Genomic DNA, 25,514 nt, shown 5'->3' with positions numbered 1-25,514 from the left:
CCCTTTGTAAATCAAAGCACTGTAGAAATGTCAGTTACCCCCATGATATAATCAAGTGATCTCTGGGTCCAGGCTGGCCTGGAGCCAGGGACTGGGAAGGTGTCATGTCACTGCCCTAGTGATGGAAAAGCTGCCTTGCTCTTAGGGCCAGGGTATTGGCCCCTTAGGAAGTGTGGGATGGGGTGGAAATTTTCCTGGGCCCTGAATGATAGGCAGCTGAATTGGCAGGCATCATAAGTCTGTTGTGATGACTTCAGTGCTTGCTCCCTTGCCTCTCCTGGCTTTCCCAGAGTGAATTATCAGATGGTATCAGTACTGGACTGCTCACGGTAAATAGGAAGGCCTGTATTCAATGAAGTTGTATTCTTGATAACCTCCAACCCACCCCCCCTCCTGGACAACCGGCCTGACCGCGCTTATCAGCCGATGTCCTGTGGCAGGAGCTAGTGTTACCCCAGCCCTTGGCTGGCTCCTGATGCTGGGTGTCTCTGAGGCTTGAGGCCCTTACCCAGGGTGTGTGGAGCGGAGAACAAGGTGGCACCAGGCTTAGGGGCCTTCAGGGAGGAGCACACCCCTCCCCAATGTGGAAGAACAGAGTTAGAGAGAACTCCCTGATTCCTTTAGCCAAAAAGAGGAAAGAAACCTGAGGCTGGTTTAAGGGTAGTAGTTGACTTTAACCAAGGTTTTAAGACAACTGTTTTCCTATGAATCACTTTCTTTTTTAAAATAAGTTTTTATTGATATTTTCTATTTCTTATATCACCACATAGCCTGTATCTTGCTGAATCATTTTCTAATATGCCTGAATGTGAGAGATGCAAAGGAAGAACCATGACCCATACATAACCCAGTCTGGTGTGTCAGGTACCAGATTGGACCTGGAGTGAAAGCTAGTGGTGTGTAACTGCAAAGTAGAAGAAAAACCTTAGCTTTGCATCTCTCTCTGCTATTTCCTGTGTGACCCGAGGCAATCATTATCTTCCTTGAGCCTTAGTTTAGCTACTTACTAAAGGAGGGGGCACGTGAGAAACTGTGGAAAGAAGCACTCAATTTTGCATCATTCAGGATCTGCTTCTTCATCTGTAAAATTTGGAAGCGACTCTAGATTGGGGGTTGGTAAACTACAACCTGAAGGAACTTTATTTAAAAATGTAAAAAAAGGGGCGGCTAGGTGGCACAGTGGATAAAGCACCGGCCCTGGATTCAGGAGTTCCTGAGTTCAAATCTGGCCTCAGACACTTGACACTTACTAGCTGTGTGACCCTGGGCAAGTCACTTAACCCCATTGCCCCGTTAAAAAAAAAATGTAAAAAACCCCCATTTTTAGCTTAAGTGTTTAAGAAAAACAAATGGTAGGATACAGCCTATTGGGGGTAGCTTATTACCCTGTTCTAGATGGCTTCTAAGAGTCCCTTCCAGGAATCTATGATTCTATGATTAGTTAATTTCTAGGGTCCCTTCCAGCTCTCAATCCCCTCTATCTACGATCCTATTACTGAATTAAGTTTGCCTGATCTCTTTATAATCCTCAAAATTAAGGAGACTCCTGTCCAAGGCATACGCCAGGCTAGAATGTGGTTTCCAAATCCTGACCTTCATTCAAGAACTAGCTCAATTCTCATTTCCTTTCAGAATTCTCCCCTGCTCCCCCCCCCACCTCAGTGCTCTTTCCTCTAACCCTCTATACAGTTAGAATTACAGGGTATACCTTCGCCCCTCCACTCATCATGAACTTGTCCGTTGATTAAGGTATTTTCTGAGGGTCAAACCCGGATCCTTAGTCACACTGAGACCACAGTCCCTGAGGGCAGAATTTCAGTCTCATGCTTCTCTCAAACCCCTCATACTCACAGAGTATGCTATCAGAGAACTCACAGCTTGGGACAGGGGAGTGTTTGGGTTGGGGTTTGAGAGAACCATGGAGTCCAGAGTAGAGGCCAGGGACCCTCAGACGTGTTACCCTATTCTCTGCTCTGTTATGAGACCTCTACTCTGTGGGGAGGTAAGCCCTGTGCAGTGGTTCTATATGAGTTTGTCTTGATCAAGGATACTTTTTTGGGTGCTATTAGAGAATAAGGTGTATTAAGGAGGGGAAAATTTCTCTTTAGATGGTAACTGCTGGTTCTCATCTTCTCTGCAGGCCTCAAGGTATAAATCTTCTAGCTATGAGCAGAAGTCCCACTCATTTCTGTTCCTATGCTGGTCTTTCTCCCTCCCCGGCAGGAAGCCTTCTTGGGTTATAGGAATCACATAAGATCACTATAAATGCACATATCATGTAAGATTGTGTATTAAAGTGATCAGGATTTGTTACTTTATGTCTCTACTAGACTGTGAGCTCTGTGAGGACAAGGATCCTTCCTTATTTAAACTTTGTATCTTTTTGAGCAAGAAGGATATGACTTTATATACAGCAGACGCTTAATAAATATTTGTTGAATGAATGAATTATAAGGTTTTGAGTTGGAGGGAACCTTAGAGATCATTTTAGGCCAGAGGTGTTAAACTAGGGCTATGAGAAAAGCAAGGGCAGAGCCAGGACTGCAAAATACACCTGCCATTGGGAATCAGATTAAAATAGAATTGGAAAATTTAACAAAATAAATAAAAATATAATATAACATGTTGTTGTTCAGTCATGTCTGACTCTTCGTGACTCCATTTAGGGTTTTCTTGGCAAAGATACTGGAGTGGTTTGCCATTTCTTTCTCCAGCTCATTTTATAGATGAGAAAACTGAGGCAAAAGGATCGAGTGATTTGCCCAGAGTCACACAGCTAGTAAGTGTATGAGGCCAGATTTGAACTCAGGGAGATGAGTGTTCTTGACTCCAGGCCCAGCACTCTATCCACTGTGCTACCTAGCTTCTCACAATACAACATAACTAATGTTAATTTGTCATTTTCTAATTCAATATGCAGTCTGTGTGAATCTATTCCTATTTGCGTTTGACACCACTGATTTAGGCTAATCTCCTTTTGCAGATGAAGAAACTGAGACTCAGGTTAAATGATTTTTCTCATGGTTTCACAGGTAGTAAGTGGGAAAAAAAACCAAGATTTGAACCCAGGTCTTAAGGTCCGATATCTTCCTTTTCTTTCCCCCACCCAGGAAGCTCAAAGAGGAAGTGACAGCTAACAAGATGAGTGTGACATCATGGTTTCTGGTGAGCAGCAGTGGCACACGCCACCGGCTGCCAAGAGAAATGATATTTGTTGGCCGGGATGACTGTGAACTGATGCTTCAGGTAAGTATGACTTGAGGGAAGGGCTGGTTTCCTGGACTGGTATGGACCTTTCATTGAAACCCCAGCCTTTGGATGCCTTCTTGTCAGGTGCCCCCTGAGAGTGCTGATCAGTGCGTTCCCATGTCTAAAAGAGGGGAGTGGGATGCTTCAGAATTTCCTTACCTTGGAGGACTTCACACAGAAGCTTTACCCTCATTTGTCTAGTGTGTTGTTGGGGGGATTTCTGATTTAGGGTTGGTTTGGGGTGGAATCTCTGAGGTCCCCTCCAGGCCTGAGATTTTGTGGTTTTGGTGCCTGCTGGTCCTAATTCTCAATCTTTCAGGTAATGTCAAAGGGTACAGTTACATACTGGCAATTCGAATAACCACCGCTGCCCACACAGAATAGGCACAGATGCATTTTCTAGAGGGGAGTTAGAAGCTGGGGCAAGAGAGAGACTGATTAATTTGGTGATCACTTATCCCTATTAGATTGTAAGGTTCATTGAAAAAGCTTCTAAAAGGGACTATCCTTCTAGTTCCTTTAGAGGCAATCTCAACTCCCTCATTTTATAGAGGAGGTAGGAGGTCAGACATTTAGTAAAGTTGTTCTAAAATGTCAGAGCTCAAAGAGACCCTGGAACAAAAATCATGGAATGTTAAAACTGGTGAGAACTTTAGAATATATAGGAGAATATATAGGAGATATATAGGAGAGACGTATATGACATACATCTCTCTCTCTCTCTCTCTCTCTCTCACACACACACACACACACACACATACAGGCTATCAGAAATGGGAAGGCTCTTAATAGAAAACAAAGAATGTCAGAAATAGAAGCCAATTTAGAACTTAAAATTAGACTTTCAAGGTTCTAATGAGGCTTAGAACAAAGAACACAGAAGGTTGGAGATGGAAAGGGTGTTTAGAACATAGAATATTAGAACATACTGAATATTAAAATAGGAAATAGCCTTAGAAACTATCTAGTGCAGCCTGACCCCTTCATTTCTATTTATTTTATTTTTTTATTTTTAGTGAGGCAATTGGGGTTAAGTGACTTGCCCAAGGTCACACAGCTAGTAAGTGTTAAGTGTCTGAGGCCGGATTTGAACTCAGGTACTCCTGACTCCAGGGCCGGTGCTCTATCCACTGCGCCACCTAGCTGCCGACCCCTTCATTTCTAGATGGAGGAACTGAGGTCCAGAGAGGGAAGGTGACTTGCCTAACGTTACACAGAGGTAGTGACAGAAATGAGATTAGAACCTAGGTCACTTCATTCTTAGACAGACATGTTTTGGGTTTTTTACCTGATTTCTGTCAGTCCCTGACTTTGGGCCTGGGTTAGATTTGCACAGTATCACCCAGCTCATGATTTTCCATTGTGTTTTACCTTGGCAGTTCATCCTTGTTTGGGGTTGGGAGTCTATGTTTGTGTTTTTCACAATGAGTCATACCAAGGTCCTGGCCTGCCCAGCTTGGCTCAGTATGCCTGAGGGAATGGGTGAAGCTTGGTGTGTTGCTTCTGGTTGTTAAGACCTGGGCATCAATTCAATTCTGTTCAAGACAATGAACACTTATTAATTACCTACTATGTGCAGGGAATACAAAGATAGAAGAAAAGACAAACATATTCCCTGCCCTCAGGGATCTTATAATCTGCTGGGGAAAGGGTGTGAGTGATAACTATGATACAAAGAAGAGAATAGAGACACTGGTGCTATCCAAGTAAAGTGTTCCAAGACATTTCAAGAAGGAAGAGCTCTGTTTCAGCATGGGGCAATGGTGCTTAATCTGGGCCTTGAAAGAAGAAAAAGATTTTGAAAGGAGTGTATTTTAGGTGATGGGGAGGGGGTGACATAAGCAAATGCTTGGAGGCAGGGAAAGGCAGGATGAGTTAAAGGAGTGGTGAGTAGGCTAGTTTGGTCGGAATGTAGGGTGTGTGAAGGTGAGGAATGTGATAGAAGGCTGGAAAGGTAAGTTGGAATCAAATTGTAGAGGACCTTGAATAGCAGGCTGAAGAAGTTTTTCCTTAGTTTTGGAGGTAATAGGGAGCCACTGAAAGTTGCTTTTATTTGTTTTTTAAAATTTTTTTTTCTAGGAGAATGATGAGATTAGAATGGGGGGGTTAAGAAAGATTGTTTTGTCAGCTATGTGAATGATATCCTGGAGAGGGGAGAGGCTAGAGGCAGGGAGACCAGGGAGGAGGCTATGATGATGCAAGTCTGAAGGAGGATGAGTTAGAATGACCAGTCAATCTGTAGAATATGTTCATTTGACAAATGTTGAAGTGCCTATGGTTTGCTCAGTGTCCCCTTGGGCACAATCAAAGTCATAGATTGATCAGACTAGAAGGGATTCCTAATTTTACAGATGAAACCCAGTGACTTACCTAGAGTCCTTGTAGGGCCAGGATCCAAACTTGGGTTCTTTGATGTCAACTTCAATTCTCCTTCTGTTATGAGATAGGCGACATCAAAACTCACCTTGGACGATTATTAACTGGGTGACTGTGGGCAAGTCACTTCATCTTTGTGAGCCCAAGTTTCTTCATTTGTAGAATGAGGATATTATAATTGTACTTACCTCTACAGGTTGTTGGGATGATAAAGTGAGATAGTATTTGTAAAGTGTTTAACAAGCTTTAAAGCCTTATATAAATGCTAGCTATTATCACTGTTATTACTATTACTCCTACTACCACTATCACCATTATTACCACCATCACAAACTGTTATATGATGCTATTGAATAAGGACAGTGGTCTGCTGGCAAATGATTAACAATCAGCTCTCTAAAAATGTACAACATGCTTTTTAGCTTAATGTGCATTTTTAGTATTTTGCTAATTTCCAAAGTTTCAACACTCATGGTAAAAATTTATCAAGCCAGCTCCAGGACCCCCCTGAATAAGGGGGCAGATCAAACATGGATATAGATGAATGTGATACCAATCAGAGTATGACATGTACACAAGAGGTTAAAATGCTATTGAGGCCAGAGGAGGGAGACATCAAGTCTCACTGGTAGGGCGAGGGAAGGCTTCTTGGAGCTTTTGATAATGTCTCTGGCCTGAGAATGGAATGAGTCACCACCTTTTCTCAGGGCATTTGGGCCCTGCCTGTGGAGATGGCCCAGTGCAGATCACACCAGGACAACCTAAGTGTACGGAGTCAGGACACAGATACAGATCCATAGCACATCTTCCAGCCCCTTGGAATGAAGACCCCCCCCCCACCTCAGCCCTGGAAGAGACCTCAGGGGGTTCAACCCATACCTTATTACAATATCCCTCACAGGTGGTGATCCGGCCTTCATGGTGATGGGAAACTCACCCTTCCGAATCAACCCATTCCATGCCTGGTTATCTCTGGTTGTAAGGAAATTTTTTCTTATATTTAGCTGACACTGCCTCCCTGTAACTTCTCCCCTCCCACACACAACATTATTTCTGGTTGTGCTCTGTGAGGCCCAAGCAAGCAAGCCTAAGCCTTCCCAGACGTGGTAGCCCTTCCACGTGCTGGGAGGCAGCTATTGGGCCCCTCTTTTCTTCTCCAGGCTAATTTCTAGCTGTCCTCAGCTCCTTTAACTGATCCTCATGTGGAATAATCTTCAGGTCCCTGCTGTCCTCCTCTGGATATAATGCAGCTTATAAATGCCATTTATTTAATTTTCTTTTTTTTTTTCTATTTAACTTTCAGTAAACATTTATTAAGCATTTGAGGCAGTGGATAGTGCTCTAGGCCTTGAGTCAAGAAGACCTGAGTTTAAATGTGTCCTTGGACACTTACTAGCTGTGTAACTCTGGGCAAGTCACTTAACCGGTTTGCCTCAGTTTCCTCATCTGTAAAATTTGGGATAACAATAGCACCTTCCTTTACAGGGCTGTTATGAGGATCAAATGAGATAATAATTGTAAAGTGCTTAGTGCAGTGCCTGGCACATAATAGGTGCTATATAAATGTTAGCTATTGATGAGGAGGATGATGATTATTGATGATGGCTGCTACTTCTTTAGGCAGATGAGACAGTCATAATGAATGCCCAAGGATAGAGATAATGAATGGATCTGTGATTTCATTGACCTAGGGAATTTTCAGATAAGGAAACTCTCTCTACTCCTGAGGGTCATCTTCTCTGCATCACTGTAGTTTTAGAGAATTTCTTAGAGCACCACAAGGTTGAGTGATCTGTCTCACAGCCAGTATGTGTCAGGGGAGGCACTAGAACCCAGCTCTTCCTGGATCTGAGGCCAGCTCTGTATTCACTAGTGAATCCAGAATTACTCACTGTATTATTTCTGCTGTTTCTGCAAAGGAGAATGATTTTTGACTAGAAAAGACAGACCAGAAATGGCCAATGGGGAATTGAAACCTTCAAAGAGAAGGGAGATAGTGAGAGTACCTGGCCGTTTTTGATAAGTTCCTATGACGAGACTCTAAGGGATCTCTCCTTATCTCTGTGATGTTTGGCACATTTATCTGTGGTTTAGATAAAGGCCTAGAGGGAAGATGGGAGAATATAAGGCCCAGGAGGTCAGAGACTGTTTAGATTTTGTCTTGTGTCACCAGAGCCTAGCTTGGTTTTTTGCACAGTGTAAACATTTAATAAATATTTGTTGAATTAAATTGGACCAAATTTGCAGATGACATAAGCCAGGAGGGTTTCGTTAACATGCTGGGTTGTAGGGTACAAAAAGAGCTCAACAGGATGCAACATTGGACTGGGCTCAGTAAGATGAAAATTAATGGGAATAAAGGGAAAGACATACTGAGAATAAAAAAAATCCAAGTTACAAGTACAAGCTGGGGGAAGTAAGACAGTACATGCACATGTAAGGATGTACAAAATGTATGAGAAAACAAATACAAGGTAATTTGTGGGGCACTAGCCCCTCATGGGAAGATCAGGAAAGTCCTCATCCTGGAGGTAGTATTTGAGCTGAACTTTTAAAGAAAGCTCACAAAAATCCCAACAGCATTTTTATAGCACTTCGAATATGTTATTTCACTGTATCCTCACAACAACCCTGTGAGGTATTGTTATTATTATCCCCATCCTACAGATGAGGAAACAGACTGAGAGATGTTAAGTGATTTGTTCAGGGTCACACACCTGGTTAGTGTGTCATTTAATCTCAGTTCTTCTTTACTCCATACCCAGTGCTTTATAAGTACCTAGCTCTTATAGAAGACTTTAAAGTTTTACAAATATTGTCTCACTTAATCCTCATAAGTACCCCTACTTTACATTTGAGGAAACTGAGGCAGGCAGAGGCTAGGTGACTTGCCCAAGAGTCAAATAGCAAATAAATGTCCGAGGTAAGATTTGAACTCAGGTCTTCCTGATTTTAGATCCAGGATGCTAACCACTTTACCACCTCAGTGCATCTAGCTGTCCTCATAGGTTTGGGGCTTTGTCTTTCAAACAAGTAGTCTGAGGCTTGGACACTACTTCTGGTGTCTGACAAGTTCCCAGTTGATTTTTTTTTTGGCTGGGGCAATAAGGGTTAAGCGACTTGCCCAGGATCACACAGCTAGTAAGTGTCAAGTGTCTGAGGCTGGATTTGAACTCAGGTCCACCTGAATCTAGGGCTGGTGTTTTATCCATTGCACCACCTAGCTGGCCACCCTGCCCCCCCAAGTTGATTTTAGACAAATCCCCTTCCGAGACCTGGCTGTTTCAGGCTACCCTGACATAGGAGAAGGGCGGACTCCCAGGGCACTCATAGCAACAAAATATCAGTACTAGAAGACAGTGTCAAAGCTCATCAAATCTTGGTCAAGGCCACATTTTGAATTAGTGGCAGATCTTGGCCAAGGGCCCATGGCTTCTGGGCTCAGCCACTGTGCCTCTTTGGGCTTCTACCTCATCTTTTGCATAGGGCTGTTAATCCCTGTAAGGAATCAACGTGTCTTAGGACTTAAGTTCATCTCTCAGATATGATTTATGGTTCAGGAGTCTCTCTAGATATCTCCCTGCCCCTTTTCTCCCCCTTTAAAAAACCCCAACAAACTTAAGTTGATTACTAATTTAAAACAGACATGACTATTAAGCACCTAATCTCAGCATTCAAAGGATGCTGATTGACATATATTAAGACATGACTGGGTGGCACAAATACCAATGAATACTCCAGGACTGTCTTTTTCCACAAATATGTGTCATTTTCCAGATACAACAATAACAAAAAAAGAAATGTGTAATTTTCTAATGAAATGCATTAGGCATAAAGCTCTAAAATTTATACCATCCAAGCTACCAAAAAAAGTTTTAAAAATATGACTCCTATTCTCCACATAAAATCATATATGTATATATATAAAATTTACTGATGATATAAAATCTTCAATAGGTCTGAGTATACCTGGGTCTAAAATATCTTAGCCTTCTAGGGAGGAGAAATCAAAATCCGTTATTTCTCCAACATGACAAAAATGGTGGTGTGTTCTACTCATTTAAAACAACCCAAATCCCAATGTTATCATTGGTACCACCACTGGTAATATATATATATATATATATATATATTTTTTTTTTTTTGGTGGGGCAATGGGGGTTAAGTGACTTGCCCAGGGTCACACAGCTAGTAAGCGTCAAGTGTCTGAGGCCAGATTTGAACTCAGGTCCTCCTGAATCCAGGGCCGGTGCTTTATTCACTGCACCACCTAACCGCCCCCACCACTGGTAATATATAAGGTAATATATAGTATTGGAGACACTCCCTGGGGTCATTATAATGATATTGTGGATGTTCTGGGCTTCCTCTGGTAGGGCTCTATACTTTGGTGAAGGGGAGCTGGGTTGACTTTGGCTGTCCTTGGGAGAGCTCCAGTGGGGCCACTGAGTCTTCATGGAAATCTCATAGCTCAGGCCAAACCACTAGCTAGGCTGTGTTTGGGAAAAGGCCTTAGGCTTCCCAGGTGAGGTTTGGAGGAGCTGGCAAGAGCAGGAGGTAGGGGTGCTGCCGGGCCTGGGGAATTCACACCCATTGTAAGAGGAGCCAGTATTTCTTGTTTCATGGTAAATTTGTGGTGGGGGAGACTGAAGGAGCAAACACATTGGCTCCAGTGGTGGGCGAGATCTCTTCTCCTCCTCTCTCCACACCCTTCCAGAGAACAGGACGATTATTTTCATCACAGGCACAGACACAGCCTTATGGAAAAATCCCCTCCTTTGTTCATTCTTTTGTTTAGCAATCATTTGTTAAGTGCCTACTGTGTGATATTCCAGGCTGGGAGTTTAGGATAATAGCTTTGTCATTGTGAGGGACCTCAGAGGTGATGCCTTACCAACCCCTGATTTTACAAATGAGAAAACTGAAGCCCAGATTTAAATGATTTTCCCAGGGTCACACAGGTAAAATAAGTGGCAGTCAGGATTTGGACCAAGGCCTTCTGAGGACACAAAGATGAGTTCTCAGGGAGCTCACTATCTGCTAGGAATAATAAAACTGTCTGCAGATCTGATCCACCTTGGGGTTGGGAGGAGGGAGACCAAATTTAGAGGAGGGACCACACGCTCTGGGCTTAAGGGATCAGGTTTCTTTGAGGAGGTCTTGTTTGCGCTGAGTATGGAAGGATGGGGAGAAATTGGATGAGAGGAACTTGAGGAAGGGAGACTATGGAGTTGGGAAAGCACAGGGTGGAGACAGAGGTTCAGGATGTCCAGTCCGGCTGGAGGTTAGAATTTTGGGGGACAGTAATAAGAAAAAACTGGGAAGTTAAGTGAGACCTAGATCCTGTATAGCCTCAAATGCCAGGCAGGATTTTATTCTGTAATTATCATATTAACAATAATGACGATGGTGATGATAATTTAAACATCTACAAATCTCTGAAGTGCTACTTTCATCACAGGCCTCTTAGGTAGATAGTGTAAGTATTAGTGTCCTCATTTTGCAGATGAAGAAACTGAGATATCAGGTGACAAGGTGATTTGCTGATGGTCCCCGGACTCAGAGCAGGTCTCTTGATTCTCAAGGACAGGGCTGTCCCCTTGCCTTAGTTTTGTAGCTTCTGTCCGTAGGCAGTAGAGAATAGATCTCTGCATGGAGTAATGACTGCGTCAGTATCGCATGTGAAGCGTTGAAGAAGTTGGAAAGCATGCTGCGTCTAGAATCAGAGGGCCTGGATTTGAATCCTGCCAGAATCCGCTACTATAACCCGGGCTATCAGGGTTAACCTTGTGAAGGAGAGGACTGCCCACCTCATCTCCTAAACCAGGCAGACACAATTGTGTGTTTTAGCCTGGCAGTTGGTTGATCTGAGAAGACGGTGGCTCAGTGGGAGCTATGTCCTGGTTCCTGGGGCCTGCCAGTGAGCAGACCTCCGGTGGATTGGGGGGTGTGTGGGGGCTGCCCCTCCTGTCCTCCTGGGCATGAGAGAGAGCTGCCTGGGTGGTGGTATTCATTCTTTCTCTGTGAGGCCATTCCTGTTGTCAGCCATCTGGCCGGCTGAGAGGTAGCATCTGCCAAAGTGCATACTGAGGGGTGTAATTTAATCTGCCCGGAAATCCTCAACATCTCTTTAGGAGATTAGCCACAGTGAAGGAGCTTAGGTGCTTCCTAAACAGGAGAAAGAGGTGCTGTTTCCACTGAGGCTCCTGGGTCCACTGTTTATCAGGCCTGTACAAAGAGCTCTCTTTGCTCTCAAGCCTCTGTGCTCAGGGACGAAGATGTGTAGAGTGTTAGAGCTGGAAGGGACCTTAGAACGTAGAATCTCAGAGAACTTGGAACATGGACTGGGAAAGCCCCAAGACACCTTAGGATGCGGCATGGCTGAGCTACATGGGACCTCAGGACACAGAATCACAGACGCAGAACTGGAAGGAATCTCAGAGGTTCTCTAGTAGAACCCCCTCATTGTTCAGATGAGGGAACAGAGGCCCAGAGAGGCTAAGGCCTGTCCAAAGTCACAAAGCTAGAAGTGTTAGAGTCAGGATTTGAACCCAGGCCCTCTGGTTCCAAATTCAGTGCCCTGCTTCTAATGTGGAGTGTCAGAGCAAAAAGGAACTTTAGAGGTCATCTCAACCTTTTTATTTTACAGGAGAAGGAATGGAAGCTTTAAAAACTAGAAGTGTGGGGAAGTTATTATTAATAAGCAGCTTGGGTTAACTAATTAACCTTAATTAATAAGGCAGATAGGTGGTGAAGGGGATAGAGCATTGGCCCTGCAGTCAGGAGGCCCTGAGTTCAAATCTGGCCTCAGCTAACTGTGTGACCCATGGCAAGTCACTTAAACCTGTTGGCCTTAAGTTCCTCATTTGTAAAATTATCTGGAGAAAGAAATGACAAACCACTCCACTTTTTTTGCCAAGAAAACCCCAGATGGGGTCACAAAGAGTCAGACATGACTGAAACAACTCAACAGCAGCTTGGGCAAATTCCTTTTCTCTAAGCCTCAGTTTACCCATTTGTTAAATGAGAGAGTTGGACTAAAGGGTCTCTCTAATGCTCTGGCTCTCTGCCCTCCACTCAGCACCAAAGTGATCTGTCTTCCTAACATGCAGCTCTGACTGTGGCACCCCATACTCAGTAAATTCCAGTAGCTCCCTCTCACCTCTAGGATCAAATATCAACTCCTTCATAGCCTCATCCCTACCTCCTTTCTGGTCTTCTTACACTTTAGAATCTCCCTCTACCCCATGTGTACTGTGTGATTCGGTGACCCTGGCCTCCTTCCTGTTTGTTCCCTGCACACGACATGCCATCCCCTGTCTCTGGGCATTTTCTCTGTCTGCGCCCCCATACCTAGAATGCTCTCTCTCCTCATCTCTGCCTCCTGGTTTCCTTCAAGTTCCAGCTGAAATCCTGCCTTCTACAGGAAGCCTGTTCCAAGCTACCTTAATGCTGACACCTTCCCTCTGTATTTTCTCCACTGCATCCTGTCTGTAGCTTGTTTGTGCACAGTTGTTTGCATGTTGTCTCTCGCATTAGACTGTGAGCTCCTTAAGGGCAGGGAGTGACTTATTGTGAATGAAGTAGAATATTAGGGACTAACCAAAGAGAACCAGCTTTGCAGATGCTTGCTCTACTCACAGCTAAGTGGCCGGAGCTAACAACAGTTCATGTGAAAAAGATCTGAGGGTTTTAATAATAATAGAAACAGGGCCCTGGGCCTATGACTTCAGTGGTATAGGGAACTCCCAGGTGAAGACACTATCTCTGCCTAGGCAGGTTGGCACCTTCTTTGTAATTTGTAGTTCTAGAAAGTTAGCTGGAGTGGGGGGGGGGAGGAGGAAGAGAGCACTCATTATTTATTTATTTATTCATTCATTTATTTATATATATATCTATTTATTTTTTGCAGGGCAATGAGGATTAAGTGACTTGCCCAATGTTGCACAGCTAGTAAGTGTCTGAGGCTGGATTTGAAATCAGGTCCTCCTGAATCCAAGGCCAGTGCTTTATCCACTGTGCCACCTAGCTGCCTCTGGAGAGCACTCATTTTTAAGTGTCTATTTTGTGCCAGACATGGTGCCAAACACTTTACAAATATCTCATGTAATCTTCACAGTGACCTTGGGAGATAGGTGCTATTATTATCCTCATTTTGCAGTTGAGGAAACTGAGGCAGGCAAAGGTTGGGCAGACGTTGAGTGACTTGTCCAAGGTCTTTCAGCTTGTATGTGTCTGATGCTGAATTTGAACTCGGGTCTTCTTGAGGGCAGACCCAGCACTTTGTACTGTGACACCAAGCTGCCTCATGAAAGCTTAGCTGCATTAGTGAGAAGTAAAAGCCCTGCTGCCTCTCTATCAAAGGGAGATAGATTTCAGCTCACTGTGAAGGTACAAAGGTCTCTTTGGAGCTGTCCAGCCCTGAATGGGTTGTTTTAGGAGGTGTATGATCTGACCATCACTGGGAGTCTTTAGGCATAGGTGGGATGGCCTCTTGCTGGGAATATTGTTCAGAACACTGCTGATCTTCAGGTTAGGTGAATGGCTTCTCACGTCTCAGCCAACACAGTGAGATTTGGTGGCACTGTGAATATTCTTAGTCCCAGTGAGACATAGGTGTGATGATGATGCTCTTGGTCTGCATCTTCCTTCCAGGGAGGGTGGTGATGGGTGGGTGTTCATAACAGACTGTTTCCTGGGTCCACATGATTTCTACACTTTCTACAGCACAATCACAGCCTCAGAGTTAGAAGAAACTCATCTAGGCCATCTGTTCTCATAGAAACAGTAGCAACTGCAAAAGTAATAATAGCCCACATTTATATACCGCTTTAAGGTTTGAAAAGCACCATAGATATTATCTTTCTGGCTTCTCACAACAATTCTTTGAGGTAGGTGCTAATACTAGCCCTATTTTTCAGATGAGGACAACTCAAAGATGTTAAGTGACTTACCTAGGGTCACACAGGAAATATCCAAGATGGAATTTGAACCCAGGTCTTCCACACTTCAAGTCCAGTGTTCTATCTCCTACATTTTATTGCTTCTAGGTTCATTTTACACCTTCCTTATGGGTTTGCTTCCTATGAATAAGAAGGGCATGTGAACCAGAAGCCTTTGGCTGTGGTTCTACTCACCTGTTGGCATCTTTGGGATTGGGCTCTCTTGGTTTTGTTTTGATTAGGCTCCCCTTGGTGCGGCAGTGACTAGACCTAAGAGATCTTGATACAGTTGCTGATGACTGGGTGGTGATGGCAGCTTTGATTGTTCTGGACCCTGGGGCCTCCTTGCTGATGATGGAAATACCTGTTTGTTTTGTCTCCTGCCCTGTAAGATGGGCAAAGGGACCCTGTGAAGGACAGGACAGAAGCAGTGACAAATGAGGCATGTTGTGGGAAAGGAATATTGGAAATACCTATGTGCGCTTTCCTCTAATTCAACTTTAGTTTTCTCTGTAGCTGCCTTTGACCTTCAGGTGAATACCCTTGTCCCTGTCCCTGTCCCTGTCCCTGTCCCTGTCCCTGTCCCTGCCGGCCTAATTTATGCCCTTCTTTTGGAAACCCAGACTCCCATGCATGTGGCGGTGGGCATTATTATATATATACACACATACATGGGCATACAGAGATGTATGAGTTGTATGTATGTAGAAGTTCAGATACTTAAAGATACACTGAAACACAGAGGAAAAGAGCCTGGGCTCTGGTATCAGAGGGCTTGAGATCAGATTGGCCCTTTAATACAAACTGACCTATCTGACCTTGGGCAGGGATTCTGATAGAGGATAAATGTTTTATATATAACAATATATATGAATATGTATATATGCACACACACAAATCATACACACATGTATAGGCATACACAGACACAGCAGGGAATGTATATATGCATGTACACATACATGTGTATGCACGTATATAACACACATAACATATATGTATATATACACACATATTCACATAAACACACATTTTGTTGTTTAGTCATTTCAGTCGTGTCCTACTCTTTGTGACCCCATTTGGGGTTTTGTTGGCAAAGATAGTGGTGTGGTTTGCCATTTCCTTCTCCAGCTCATTTTTCAGATGGGGAAACTGAGGCAAATAGGGTTAAGTGACTTACCCAGGGTCACACAGCTAGTAAGTGTCTGAGCCCAGATTTGAACTCAGGAAGATGAGTCTTCTTGACTTCAGGACTCTATCTACTACACCATCTAACTGTCAATAAATATATTTGCATCAATAGATGTATATACATGTATATAGGTGAGCATGGAGGAGACAGAACTGATTGATCCCTTTCTGTCTGAGGAGCCTCAGTCTCCTCATTGAAGAGGGGAGCGACTTGTTTGCTTTGAGGGATGAGGGAGAGAGACTAAGCCCAAATCCCTTCTGCAGGAGATCTTTTCAAGTCCTGCCCCACCAAACCCTTGCTAGCCCTCTGAGCTGACCTCATATTTGCACTGTGTGTATCTTTTATGTAGATAGTGGTTTGCATGATGTCTCTCCTGTTGGTCTGAAGTCCTTGAAGGCAGGGACTGTGTTTTTTCCTTTCTTTGTATCCCTAGTTCTTACTGAAGAGCCTGGGTGCATAGTATGCATGCAATAAATACTTGCTGAATGACTGACTATAAAGGTTTGAAAGTCACTGTGAGGAATGAGAGAGGGAGTAGGATTATTTATTGCACAGAATGGAGGACCTAGTTAATGTCTTCCATGATGAATTTATATGGGTGAAATTGGTGTGATCCTGGGACATTTTGTAATGAACCTCAGCTTCCCTGGAACAGGATCTGGAAGGTTGTGCTCATGATGGGATAAGATTTCTGGGGTCAGGAAGAAGGGGATGGAGTTTGGGAAGGGATACCTAGGGAGACATTCAGGTGGCAGGCCATGGGGGTCAAGACCAAGTACAGCAAGACAAGTGAAGTCAACTTGGAGAAGATGGACTGAGAGAGGAGTTGTTTTTTGTTCAGTTGTTTCAGTCGTGTCCGACTCTTCAGGACCCCATTTTTGTTTGTTTTGACAAAGATACTGGAGTGGTTTGCCATTTCCTTCTCTAGCTCATTTTACAGATGAGGAAACTGAGGCAAACAGGCTTAAGTGACTTGCCCAGGGTCACACAGCTAGTGTCTGAGGCCAGATTTGAACTCAGGAAGCCCAGTGCTCTATGGGGGCAACCAATAGGTCAACTGTGAGAAAGTGTAAGAGTTAGCATGGGACATTGGAACAAATGTTGGATCTGAAGTCATAGGAATTGGATTCAAATCCTAGCTGTCATTTACTGTCAATATGACCTTGACATCTCTTGTCCTTAGTTTCCTTGGTTAGACTAGTTCTCTTCCAGCTCTGAATCTATGGCCTTATGAAGTGAGGTGGTTGAAGATTAATAGGAGGTTGTGGTCAGGGAGAATTTCAAAGTTTAAGACCTTGGAGGTAGTATAGTTCTGGTGCTTGAACAACTGCATATGTGTACATGTATAATTCATAGATGTGTCTATATGTGTAGACATATACTCACTTGTGGTGATGTGTACATATACATACCTATGTATAGGTATGTGCTTTCACCTTTATTTGTGTGTGTATATATATGGTTGTGTACTCACCTGGCTCTATATATTAGTATATGTTGACTCACATGTATTTATCTGTCTCTTTATTTATAGTGTGCATAGGTATATGCTAGGTGGGAGGTTATGATTTACAGTTACCAGATGAAGATGGGGGTTACACCAGGAAAGCCTTTCTGGAGGAGGTGATTAGAAGTACAGAGTTTGAAAGGTGGGTAGAGAGACCTTTTGGCAGGGAGAAGCAAGGAGGAAATTTCTGGCTGGGATCTGTTTGTTAGAAGTGGAAGCTTGAAGTCAGGAGTATGCACAATGGGGACAGACAGTTTGTCAAAACAAATTGCCCATATTGGGATTTATGAGAAAACGATGGTTAGCTGGGGTAAAGGAATCTTTCCTAGGCTATACACTCCAAGAGGGCAGCCATTTGGTTTTGTTTATCCCTGATTCCCCTGCAGCATTCCCCAGAACAGAGTGCTGTATGTACATAGCAGTTACACGTTTGGTGGGATTGTGGGAAAGAAGGGTATTGTTAGACTTTGGATCATAGGATTTAGAGCTGGCAAACAATCTAGTTCAACCCCCTTATTTCACAGAGGAGGTAACTGAGGGCTTGTGAAGTTAAATGACATGCCTAAAGACATGCCACATTTTAGTGGCAGAGATGGAACTAGTCATCAGATCTTTAGACTCACTGTTCTAAGTCCTTTCCACTATACTATACTGTTTGTTTATCCAGCTTCAGCTGGTCTACCAGAGGATATTAAGAGGGCCCTGTGGGGGATCAGGGGAGTACATGGATTTGTGGTGGTGTTGTCTTTGAGGCAAACTGGAATTTGACGGGGTAGAGGTTTGTGAAGGAAGAGATCAGGACTTGTGGGGTTAAGAAATTTAAACGACATACAAAATTAGAGAGCTCTTATTTTTTAGTAAGGAGAGAAACTATTTGAATTGAAGTGATCAGACCTGTATGGATTTATCTGGAGAATAAGAGAGGTTATCTGCTGAGGTTTGTTTGGTTCCTGGAGGAGGAGAGTTTGTCAAATAGCTTTGGGGTTTTTTGGAGGTGGGGTTGTGGTGGTAGTGACTGCTTTGGGCCTTCATATAGTATACTTCTTCACTGCTAGAGGAAGGATTTTCTCTGTCATTTTTCTCTGACTTAAAATTTGACCTTACCGTAGCAGTTCTCTCTCATGGTCAGCTCTCATGTTGACCATCAACAATGAATAAATGATAAAGTATGTATTCATTCATTCATTCATCTATTTATTTATTGTTTTTGATAGAGTATTTATTAAGTACTTACCATGTACTGGGTACTGCATTAAGCACTGAGTATACAAAAACAAGCAAGCCAGATAGTCTCTGCCCTCAAGTAGCTTAAAATCTAATGGGGAAGAAACCACACAAAGGAGAGCTAGAAAGAGCTAGGGGATATTAAGCAGGGGTATGATGTGGAAATGGCTAAGAAGTGATGTGGAAGTCTGCTTCTGGGCAAGATAAAGCCAAAGTTTGTCTTTTGGATCCCAGCATCCCAAGGGCAGAGTCCAAGGTTCCAGTGGGAAGGGAAGCAGGAAGATGCAGAGCTGAGAGAATCTCACTTCCGGAAATCATGGGAAGCAAAGGGATTTTCGGTGGCCTTTGGAAAGGACAACATGTTTGTGTTTCTGCCAAGGAACTGTTGTGTATCCAAGGGCAGGTTGGTCTCTCTAGAAGAGGAGAAGTCAAAAGGATTGTAGGAAAACCTCTCTGCTCTCCCACTTATCAGGGAGGCTCAATTCTACTCTGAAGTAATAGAAGTAGGTTAAAAAAAAAAAAGAAAAGAAGAAAAGGGAACTGAGGAGGCATCAGGGAATCTTGACCCATGTCAGGAGGTTGGAAGGTGGAAGAAATGTGACATGGAAAAGTGAAGAAAAAACGTCTATTAAGCACCTACTATTTGCCAGGCAAATAGCGCTAAGCATTTTGGGAATATTGCCTCATTTGATACTCACAACAACCCTGGGAGGTAGGTGTTATTATTCCCATTTTGCAGTTGAGGAAATTGTGACATTTTAAACTCAATATGTTCAAAATGGAATTTGTTATCTCTCCTTTCAAACCCTCCCCACCTCCTATTTTCCCTATTACTTTATTTTTTTTTTATTTTAAAATTTTTTAGTGAGGCAACTGGAGTTAAGTGACTTGCCCAGGGTCACACGGCTAGTAAGTGTTAAGTGTCTGAGGCTGGATTTGAACTCAGGTACTCCTGACTCCAGGGCCGGTGCTCTATTCACTGTACCACCTAGCTGCCCCTTCCCTATTACTTTAGATGACCATAACACTGCTTCAGCTCCTCAGACTCACAAGCTAGGAGTCATGCTGGACTCCTCACTATCTCTCACCCCTCACATCCAAGCTGTTGACAAGGCCTGTTGATTTCACCTTTGCAGCATTTCTCAAATACACCCCCTTCTTCCCTCAGACACTACTGCCACTCACACCCTGATTATTTCAATAGCTTGATGGTGTGTCTGCCTGCCTCAAGTCTCTCCCCACTTCAATACATCTTTCATTCATCCACTAAAATGTTTTTCCTAGAACATAGGTCTGATCGTGTAACTGCTACTCCCCACCCCCAGCCCCCACTCAAACTCCAGTGGTTTCCTATTCCTTTCAGAATCAAATATAAAATGTTCTTTTGGGCATTGAGAGTCCTTCATAACTTAGGCCCCTCTTACCTTCCCAGTTTTTTTACTCCTTACTCCTTGGCATGTATTCTTTGATCCAGTGACATTGACCTCCTGGGTGTTCAGACACTCCATCTCCATTAGGTTTCTCTCTGGCTGTCCCTCATTCCTGTAACATTCTCCTTTCTCCTCTGACTACTGACTTCCCTGACTTTCTTTAATCCCTAATTAAAATCCCACCTTTTACAGAAGTCTTCCCCAGCTCCTCTTAATTCCATTGCCTTCTCTCTCTTAACTATTTCCTATTTATCCCATACATAGTTTGCTTTATATGAATTTGTTTGCACCTGATTTAAATTGTAAGCTCCTTAAGGGCAGGGGTTGTCTTTTACCCAGATTATCTTTTGCCCAGCATTTAGCACAGTGCCTGACACATTGTAGGTGCTTCATAAATACTGATTGATTAAGGAAGAGATTAAGTGAATTGCCCAGGGTCACACTGCTAGTAAGTGTCTGAGGTTTGATTCAAACTCATATTTCTGACTCCAGGCACCTCTTAACAAATTTGAAGAAAATTCAATGCTTCTATGCTCTCTCTCCCCACAAAAAAATTATGAAAGTAAGAACCGTGAAACCTACTGGAAAAGAAAAAAGGATTGTCTGGAGCTAAAGGACACTTTCATCACTTTAGCTGCCTTCACCAGTAGTTATCCTGGGCACCATTGCCAGTCATCCCATTTCCCTCCCCCACCCACTTGTCTATGCTTTCTCCTATCAATTAGTATATTCTGATGAAATTAAATTTCTCCTGTTCTATCTCAACCCCGGATCATCCCCAACTTTTCTTTTCTTTTCTTAGACTCCTCTGTTGCTAAATGTTACCAGGGAAAATCATGCCACCATGTTGGCCAGGTCTACTACACATTCATTGTACACAATCTCAATTGGGCTCTCACTCTTCCATGGAAATGTTTCTATTTCCTTGACTGATACTCCAGGATGCTTCCTGTAGGGGCCATTTTCACACATTCTCTTCAAGTACCCTGTGTTTGCCCCATCCCTCTCTTTGACAGAAAACATCTACTTTACTGAGAAAACAAAGGCCATTCAGTATGAACTCCCTTATCTCCCTTACCCTACACTTCAAATTCTTTCTACCACATCACCCATCCTCTTCTCCTTTCTTCTAGTCTCTGAGGAAGGGATGGCCTTCCTTCTTCCCAAGGCTAACCCTGCTACTTGTGCCTTTGGGTTACATCTTAGGAGGCCACAACTTCTTGTGCTCCATTAATGCATTCCTTCTGTAGTGGAAAGCATCCTGGATTTGCAGCCAGAGGACCTGGCTTTCCATCCCAACTTAAAATACTCACCGTGTGACCATGGAAAAATAACTTCATTCCTTTAGGCTTCAGTTTTTCCATGTTTTAAAAAGGGGGTTGGATTAGCTGCCCTATGAGATTCCTTCCATTTCTGCATATCAAGATCTATGATCCTATTCTCTTACTATGAATATTAATATCATAGCATCAGGAGGTGGTAAGAGATGAGTAGTGATGGTTGGTAACTGGCTCCCTGCTAAGCATACTGATGCAGCTCTTTGTCAGCCTGATGCTAATATTGGGGAGTTCTATCTTTCCAGGCCATATAGATCTATGCTCTGACAGAGAGTCTCCCAAGTCTTGACAGATATGACAAGCAGCACCCACTTTTGTCGATGTATTTGAGACCAAACAACAATACCACAAAGACCATAGAAATCATTCTAGGAATGATGAAATTCTGAGCAATACATCGAAGAGCTTAAGGAACCAGGTGATGCTTTAATCTTTGTTGCCAGTTGAAAGCAGGGGCTTTAGAAGAGCGATTAAGGTTTTGGGAGCAAACAGCTGGTTAAGAAGATGTTTATGAATGGTGAGACCTCTACTGAGAGCAAGAGGAAGATCACAGACAAAAGGCAGAGGTGTGGTTGACTGGTGAATGTCAGAGAGAGCAGAACTACTGGATAGAATAGAAAAAAGAACAGTTGAAACTCGAGAAGAGTAAGGAGATTAAGAAAGCTTTCAGCAATTTAATTGTCAAACACCTAAACTACAGCTTACTGAAAAAAGCAAACAAACTGGCAAATGTGATTGCTGAGAGGCTGCTGGCGATTTGGGAAAGATCTTGAAGAATGGAAGAGCTGTTGACGAAATGGACAAAGTCCAAATTTTCAATAAAGTAAGTCAATCAAGGGCAGCTAGGTGGCTCAGTGGATAGAGCACCGGCCCTGGAGTCAGGAGAACCTGAGTTCAAATCTGGTCCCAGACACTTGACACTAGCTGTGTGACCCTGGGTAAGTCACTTAACCCCAATTGCCTCACCAAAAAAAAAAAAAAAGGAAGTCAATCAGTGAGCTTGACTTTAATTTCTGGCACAATTCTATGACATATTTTCAAAGAGCATTTGTGTACGTTTAGAAAGGAAATCAATTGAGAACTAATATGGCTTCATTAAAAGCAAGTCTGCATTTTTTTGTTTTGGACAGTGCTGTTAGATCAGGAAAATGTGGAAGAAATTATATACTTATGTTTTAGAAGCCTTTGACAAAGTCTTTCATGCCATTCTTTTGGCCAAAGTCTAGAAATGTGGGCTAAATGATAGTTCAGTCAGGAAACTTGGAAGCAGTTGAACAAACAATCAAACCCTTTTAGGAATCATTAATGACTCGCTGTCAACTTGGAGGGAGGGAATAGGGCGAATACCTCTCCTTGGCCCTATGTTGTTTAACATTCTTAGCAGTGACTTGGGTAAAAGCATCAGTGGCATACTTATCAAATTTCCAGATATTGTGATTTTGGAAGGAATAGTTAATATCTGAATTCTAAAAGATCTTGATGGGCTAGAACAATGGGTCAAGTCTAGTAAGACAAAATTAAATAGAAATTGTGGTAGGAGCAGTATCTTAATCCCTCTGCCTGTGCAGGTTAGGCTAGTTTTCCCTTAAAATGTATTGGGACATTCCTGTAGACTTGGTGGGCTCAGGGGCTCTAAGGGCTCATACTATTGATGGCACTTCTTCATTGCCTAAATATAAAGCAGTTATGAGGATTTGAGGTGGGGGGTGGGGAGAGTCTCAGAGGTATTTTCTGGTTGGCCAATGTGGATAATTGCAATCAAGGAAGCCTTAGCTGAATCTCCTGGAGGTATTCTCAGTGCCTATCCTCTTTGTATATCTTCCAGCCTTGGCTAAGCAAAATCTCTTTTCATTAACTTCTGAATGACCTATAAGTGTCTCATTTTGTTCCAGTATTGTGTACCTAAACTGTTCAGGGTCTGGCCAGAGTCAGGCCCAGCCCAGAATAACTGACATTGTCTTGCTGGATTGGAACATAAAGAGTTTGTTGAAGTGGTCAATGGGCAGTGCAGAGGAGGTGGGATGGACTGGCCTTCCTGCTTCTGGTGTTACTTTTGATGATGCCTCTAGAAATGGTGGTCCCTTACTGTGAGATACACCCACTTCTAGGAAATTAGAGTGTAAACTGTGGCTGTTCAATAAGAAAAGAACAATGGATCTATTCTCTGTGTCCTTTAGAATTGTACCTTGAAGATAATTGTGCTAATTTAGCTGGTACCTGCCTCTGTCCTCCTGTACTGGGGGGGAAGACACAACACAAGAAGTCAGTGCCCCTCCAGGTCAGGCATGTGCCATATCTTCTATGTGGAAAGTGTAGACATTACGTTAGGGAAATCTACCTGGGACCCAATATCATGCTGTCTGGAAACTTGATAAGTAAGGCAACTATACTTTTACACAAATCACTGATAAGAATGTTGAACAACATTGAGTCAAGGACAAGCACTCCGACAATGCCCTCCTTCCGAGTCGCCAGTGAATCATTAATGGGTCTGATCCTTTCACTGGTTCCAAGTCTCCTGACAACTATAATTTAGCCCACATTTCTGCACTTTGGTTTGTACTCACCTAGCACAATTCTCTTTAAAGTACAGTTTCAAGGTCACAATTTTGTGAACCTTCAGCTCTCCTTTATGTTCTACTATCTCTTTGGAACTCAGGTTACCTTCCAAGAAGCCTGAAGGGAGTGAATATTTTGGGAAAGAGAAATATTATCCCTCATTAGAAAAAAGACAAACTTAGAAGAACTAGTTGTGTTCTGCCCTTGCTAAGACTGGATGCCTTTGTATAGCTAGTGGTCATCATCACCAAGTTGCCTTAGGAGAGGCTGCCTGTAAGAAAGACTTTGCCAGTTTGAAGGGAGTTAGATTTGTATAAGCTGTTGGGTTTTGAATGGCTTTTTGGAAATGACAATGCAGCTGAACTAGCAGTCCTTGTGTATGGGCATAGCCAGCCATTTGAGGGGTAGCATGAAGGATCCTAGTAGTGAAAAAATACAAACCAACACAAGCCCTGTAATTTTAGTAATGTATAACAACTGTGCTCACAAGACCATTGGAGTTTGATTCATTGTGAATGAACAGAGATTTTACTTATCCAAGGCTGGAAGATATGCAAAGTGGATAGGCATTGAGAATACCTTCAGGAGATTCAGCTAAGGCTTCCTTGATTGCAGTTATCCACATTTGTTCATTGTATTTTTTTGGGAGGGGTGAGGCAATTGGGGTTAAGTGACTTGCCCAGGGTCACACAGCTAGTAAGTGTCAAGTGTCTGAGGTCGGATTTGAACTCAGGTCCTCGTGACTCCAGGGCTGGTTCTCTATCCACTGCGCCACCTAGCTGCACCTATTGTATTTTTTAATTTGGAATTTAAGACACCAACCATAATTTAGGTATAAGGATCTGGTTGTGATTCTTTGGTGCAAGCCATTGGGGGAGGCACTTGACAAGACAATGCCAAATTCTCTCCCGGAGCCCAGAGATGTTTATGGTGATCTGGACACATGTGCCATTTGCACACTCTTTAATTAGCTGCTGACAGGCAAGGGCGCTTCATCTGTTGAAAGAGTTTCCACTTTCATCACTGAACTGTGAACTGTGGAATTTGAATTCTAATTCTCTTTCTGGAACTTTTCATTGAGGGGTCCCTGAAGAGCAGAGAACTCAGGTCCCTGGAGCAGTTCCTTACTCCCAGCATGAATGACTTCAGTTTCCACATGGGAGATAGAGCTCATAGCCTAGAGGAGGCTCTGGCTTTTTGCTTTTTGTGTTGTGTTGTGTTGTGTTTGTTGTGTTCTGTTATGTCTCCCCCCCTAGTATAGGAGAATAGTCAGCTACCAGCAGTAAGGGCACCTGAGTCCCAGCCAAACATGGGAAGGTGGTAACAATGAAAGCCTGAAGTAACCTTTTGCATGGGGTGGGGTGGGGGGGCCACTCAGGCCCGCCACAGTGGGGCCAGTCTGGCAGGGGTAGGGCAATTGTGCTTAGGCCTATAACAGTACTCTGTCCCAAATAGGGCTGAAGAGTTCAGGCCTCAGTTGTAGCAGTTGTCCTTCCCTGGAACTGGGAGCAGCAGTTGACAGAGTTAGCTGAAGGCAGAGCTATGGGTCCTGGCTAAGGCCAGTGAGCAATGGGCAGTGTCAGCAGTGGACATCAGACCAGCTTCTGGAAAGCAGCGATAGAGTGGTTACTGGCATATGTAGTACAAACAAAAGGCAAGCCCCCTGATTACTAAAGCGTAAAGCCAATGGACTCCACA

At 43.3% G+C, this 25,514-nt stretch overlaps 1 protein-coding gene across 2 annotated transcripts in view; it reads left to right on the top strand.

Moving 5' to 3' along the window:
- The window catches only part of CEP170B (centrosomal protein 170B), a 110,073-nt gene that overhangs the window by 5,053 nt on the left and 79,506 nt on the right, over window positions 1-25,514 (top strand). For both annotated transcript variants that reach the window (XM_043981574.1, XM_043981572.1), the window contains exon 2: window positions 3,111-3,246. In XM_043981574.1, the coding sequence (XP_043837509.1) occupies window positions 3,142-3,246 (105 nt within the window). In that variant the 5' untranslated portion in view covers window positions 3,111-3,141. The remainder of the gene's footprint in view (window positions 1-3,110; window positions 3,247-25,514) is intronic.

Source organism: Dromiciops gliroides, chromosome 2, assembly GCF_019393635.1.
Source record: "Dromiciops gliroides isolate mDroGli1 chromosome 2, mDroGli1.pri, whole genome shotgun sequence".
Classification (NCBI taxonomy): Eukaryota; Metazoa; Chordata; class Mammalia; order Microbiotheria; family Microbiotheriidae; genus Dromiciops; species Dromiciops gliroides.
Note: the sequence above shows the minus strand (reverse complement) of the source record. Positions and strands in the feature narration are given on the sequence as shown.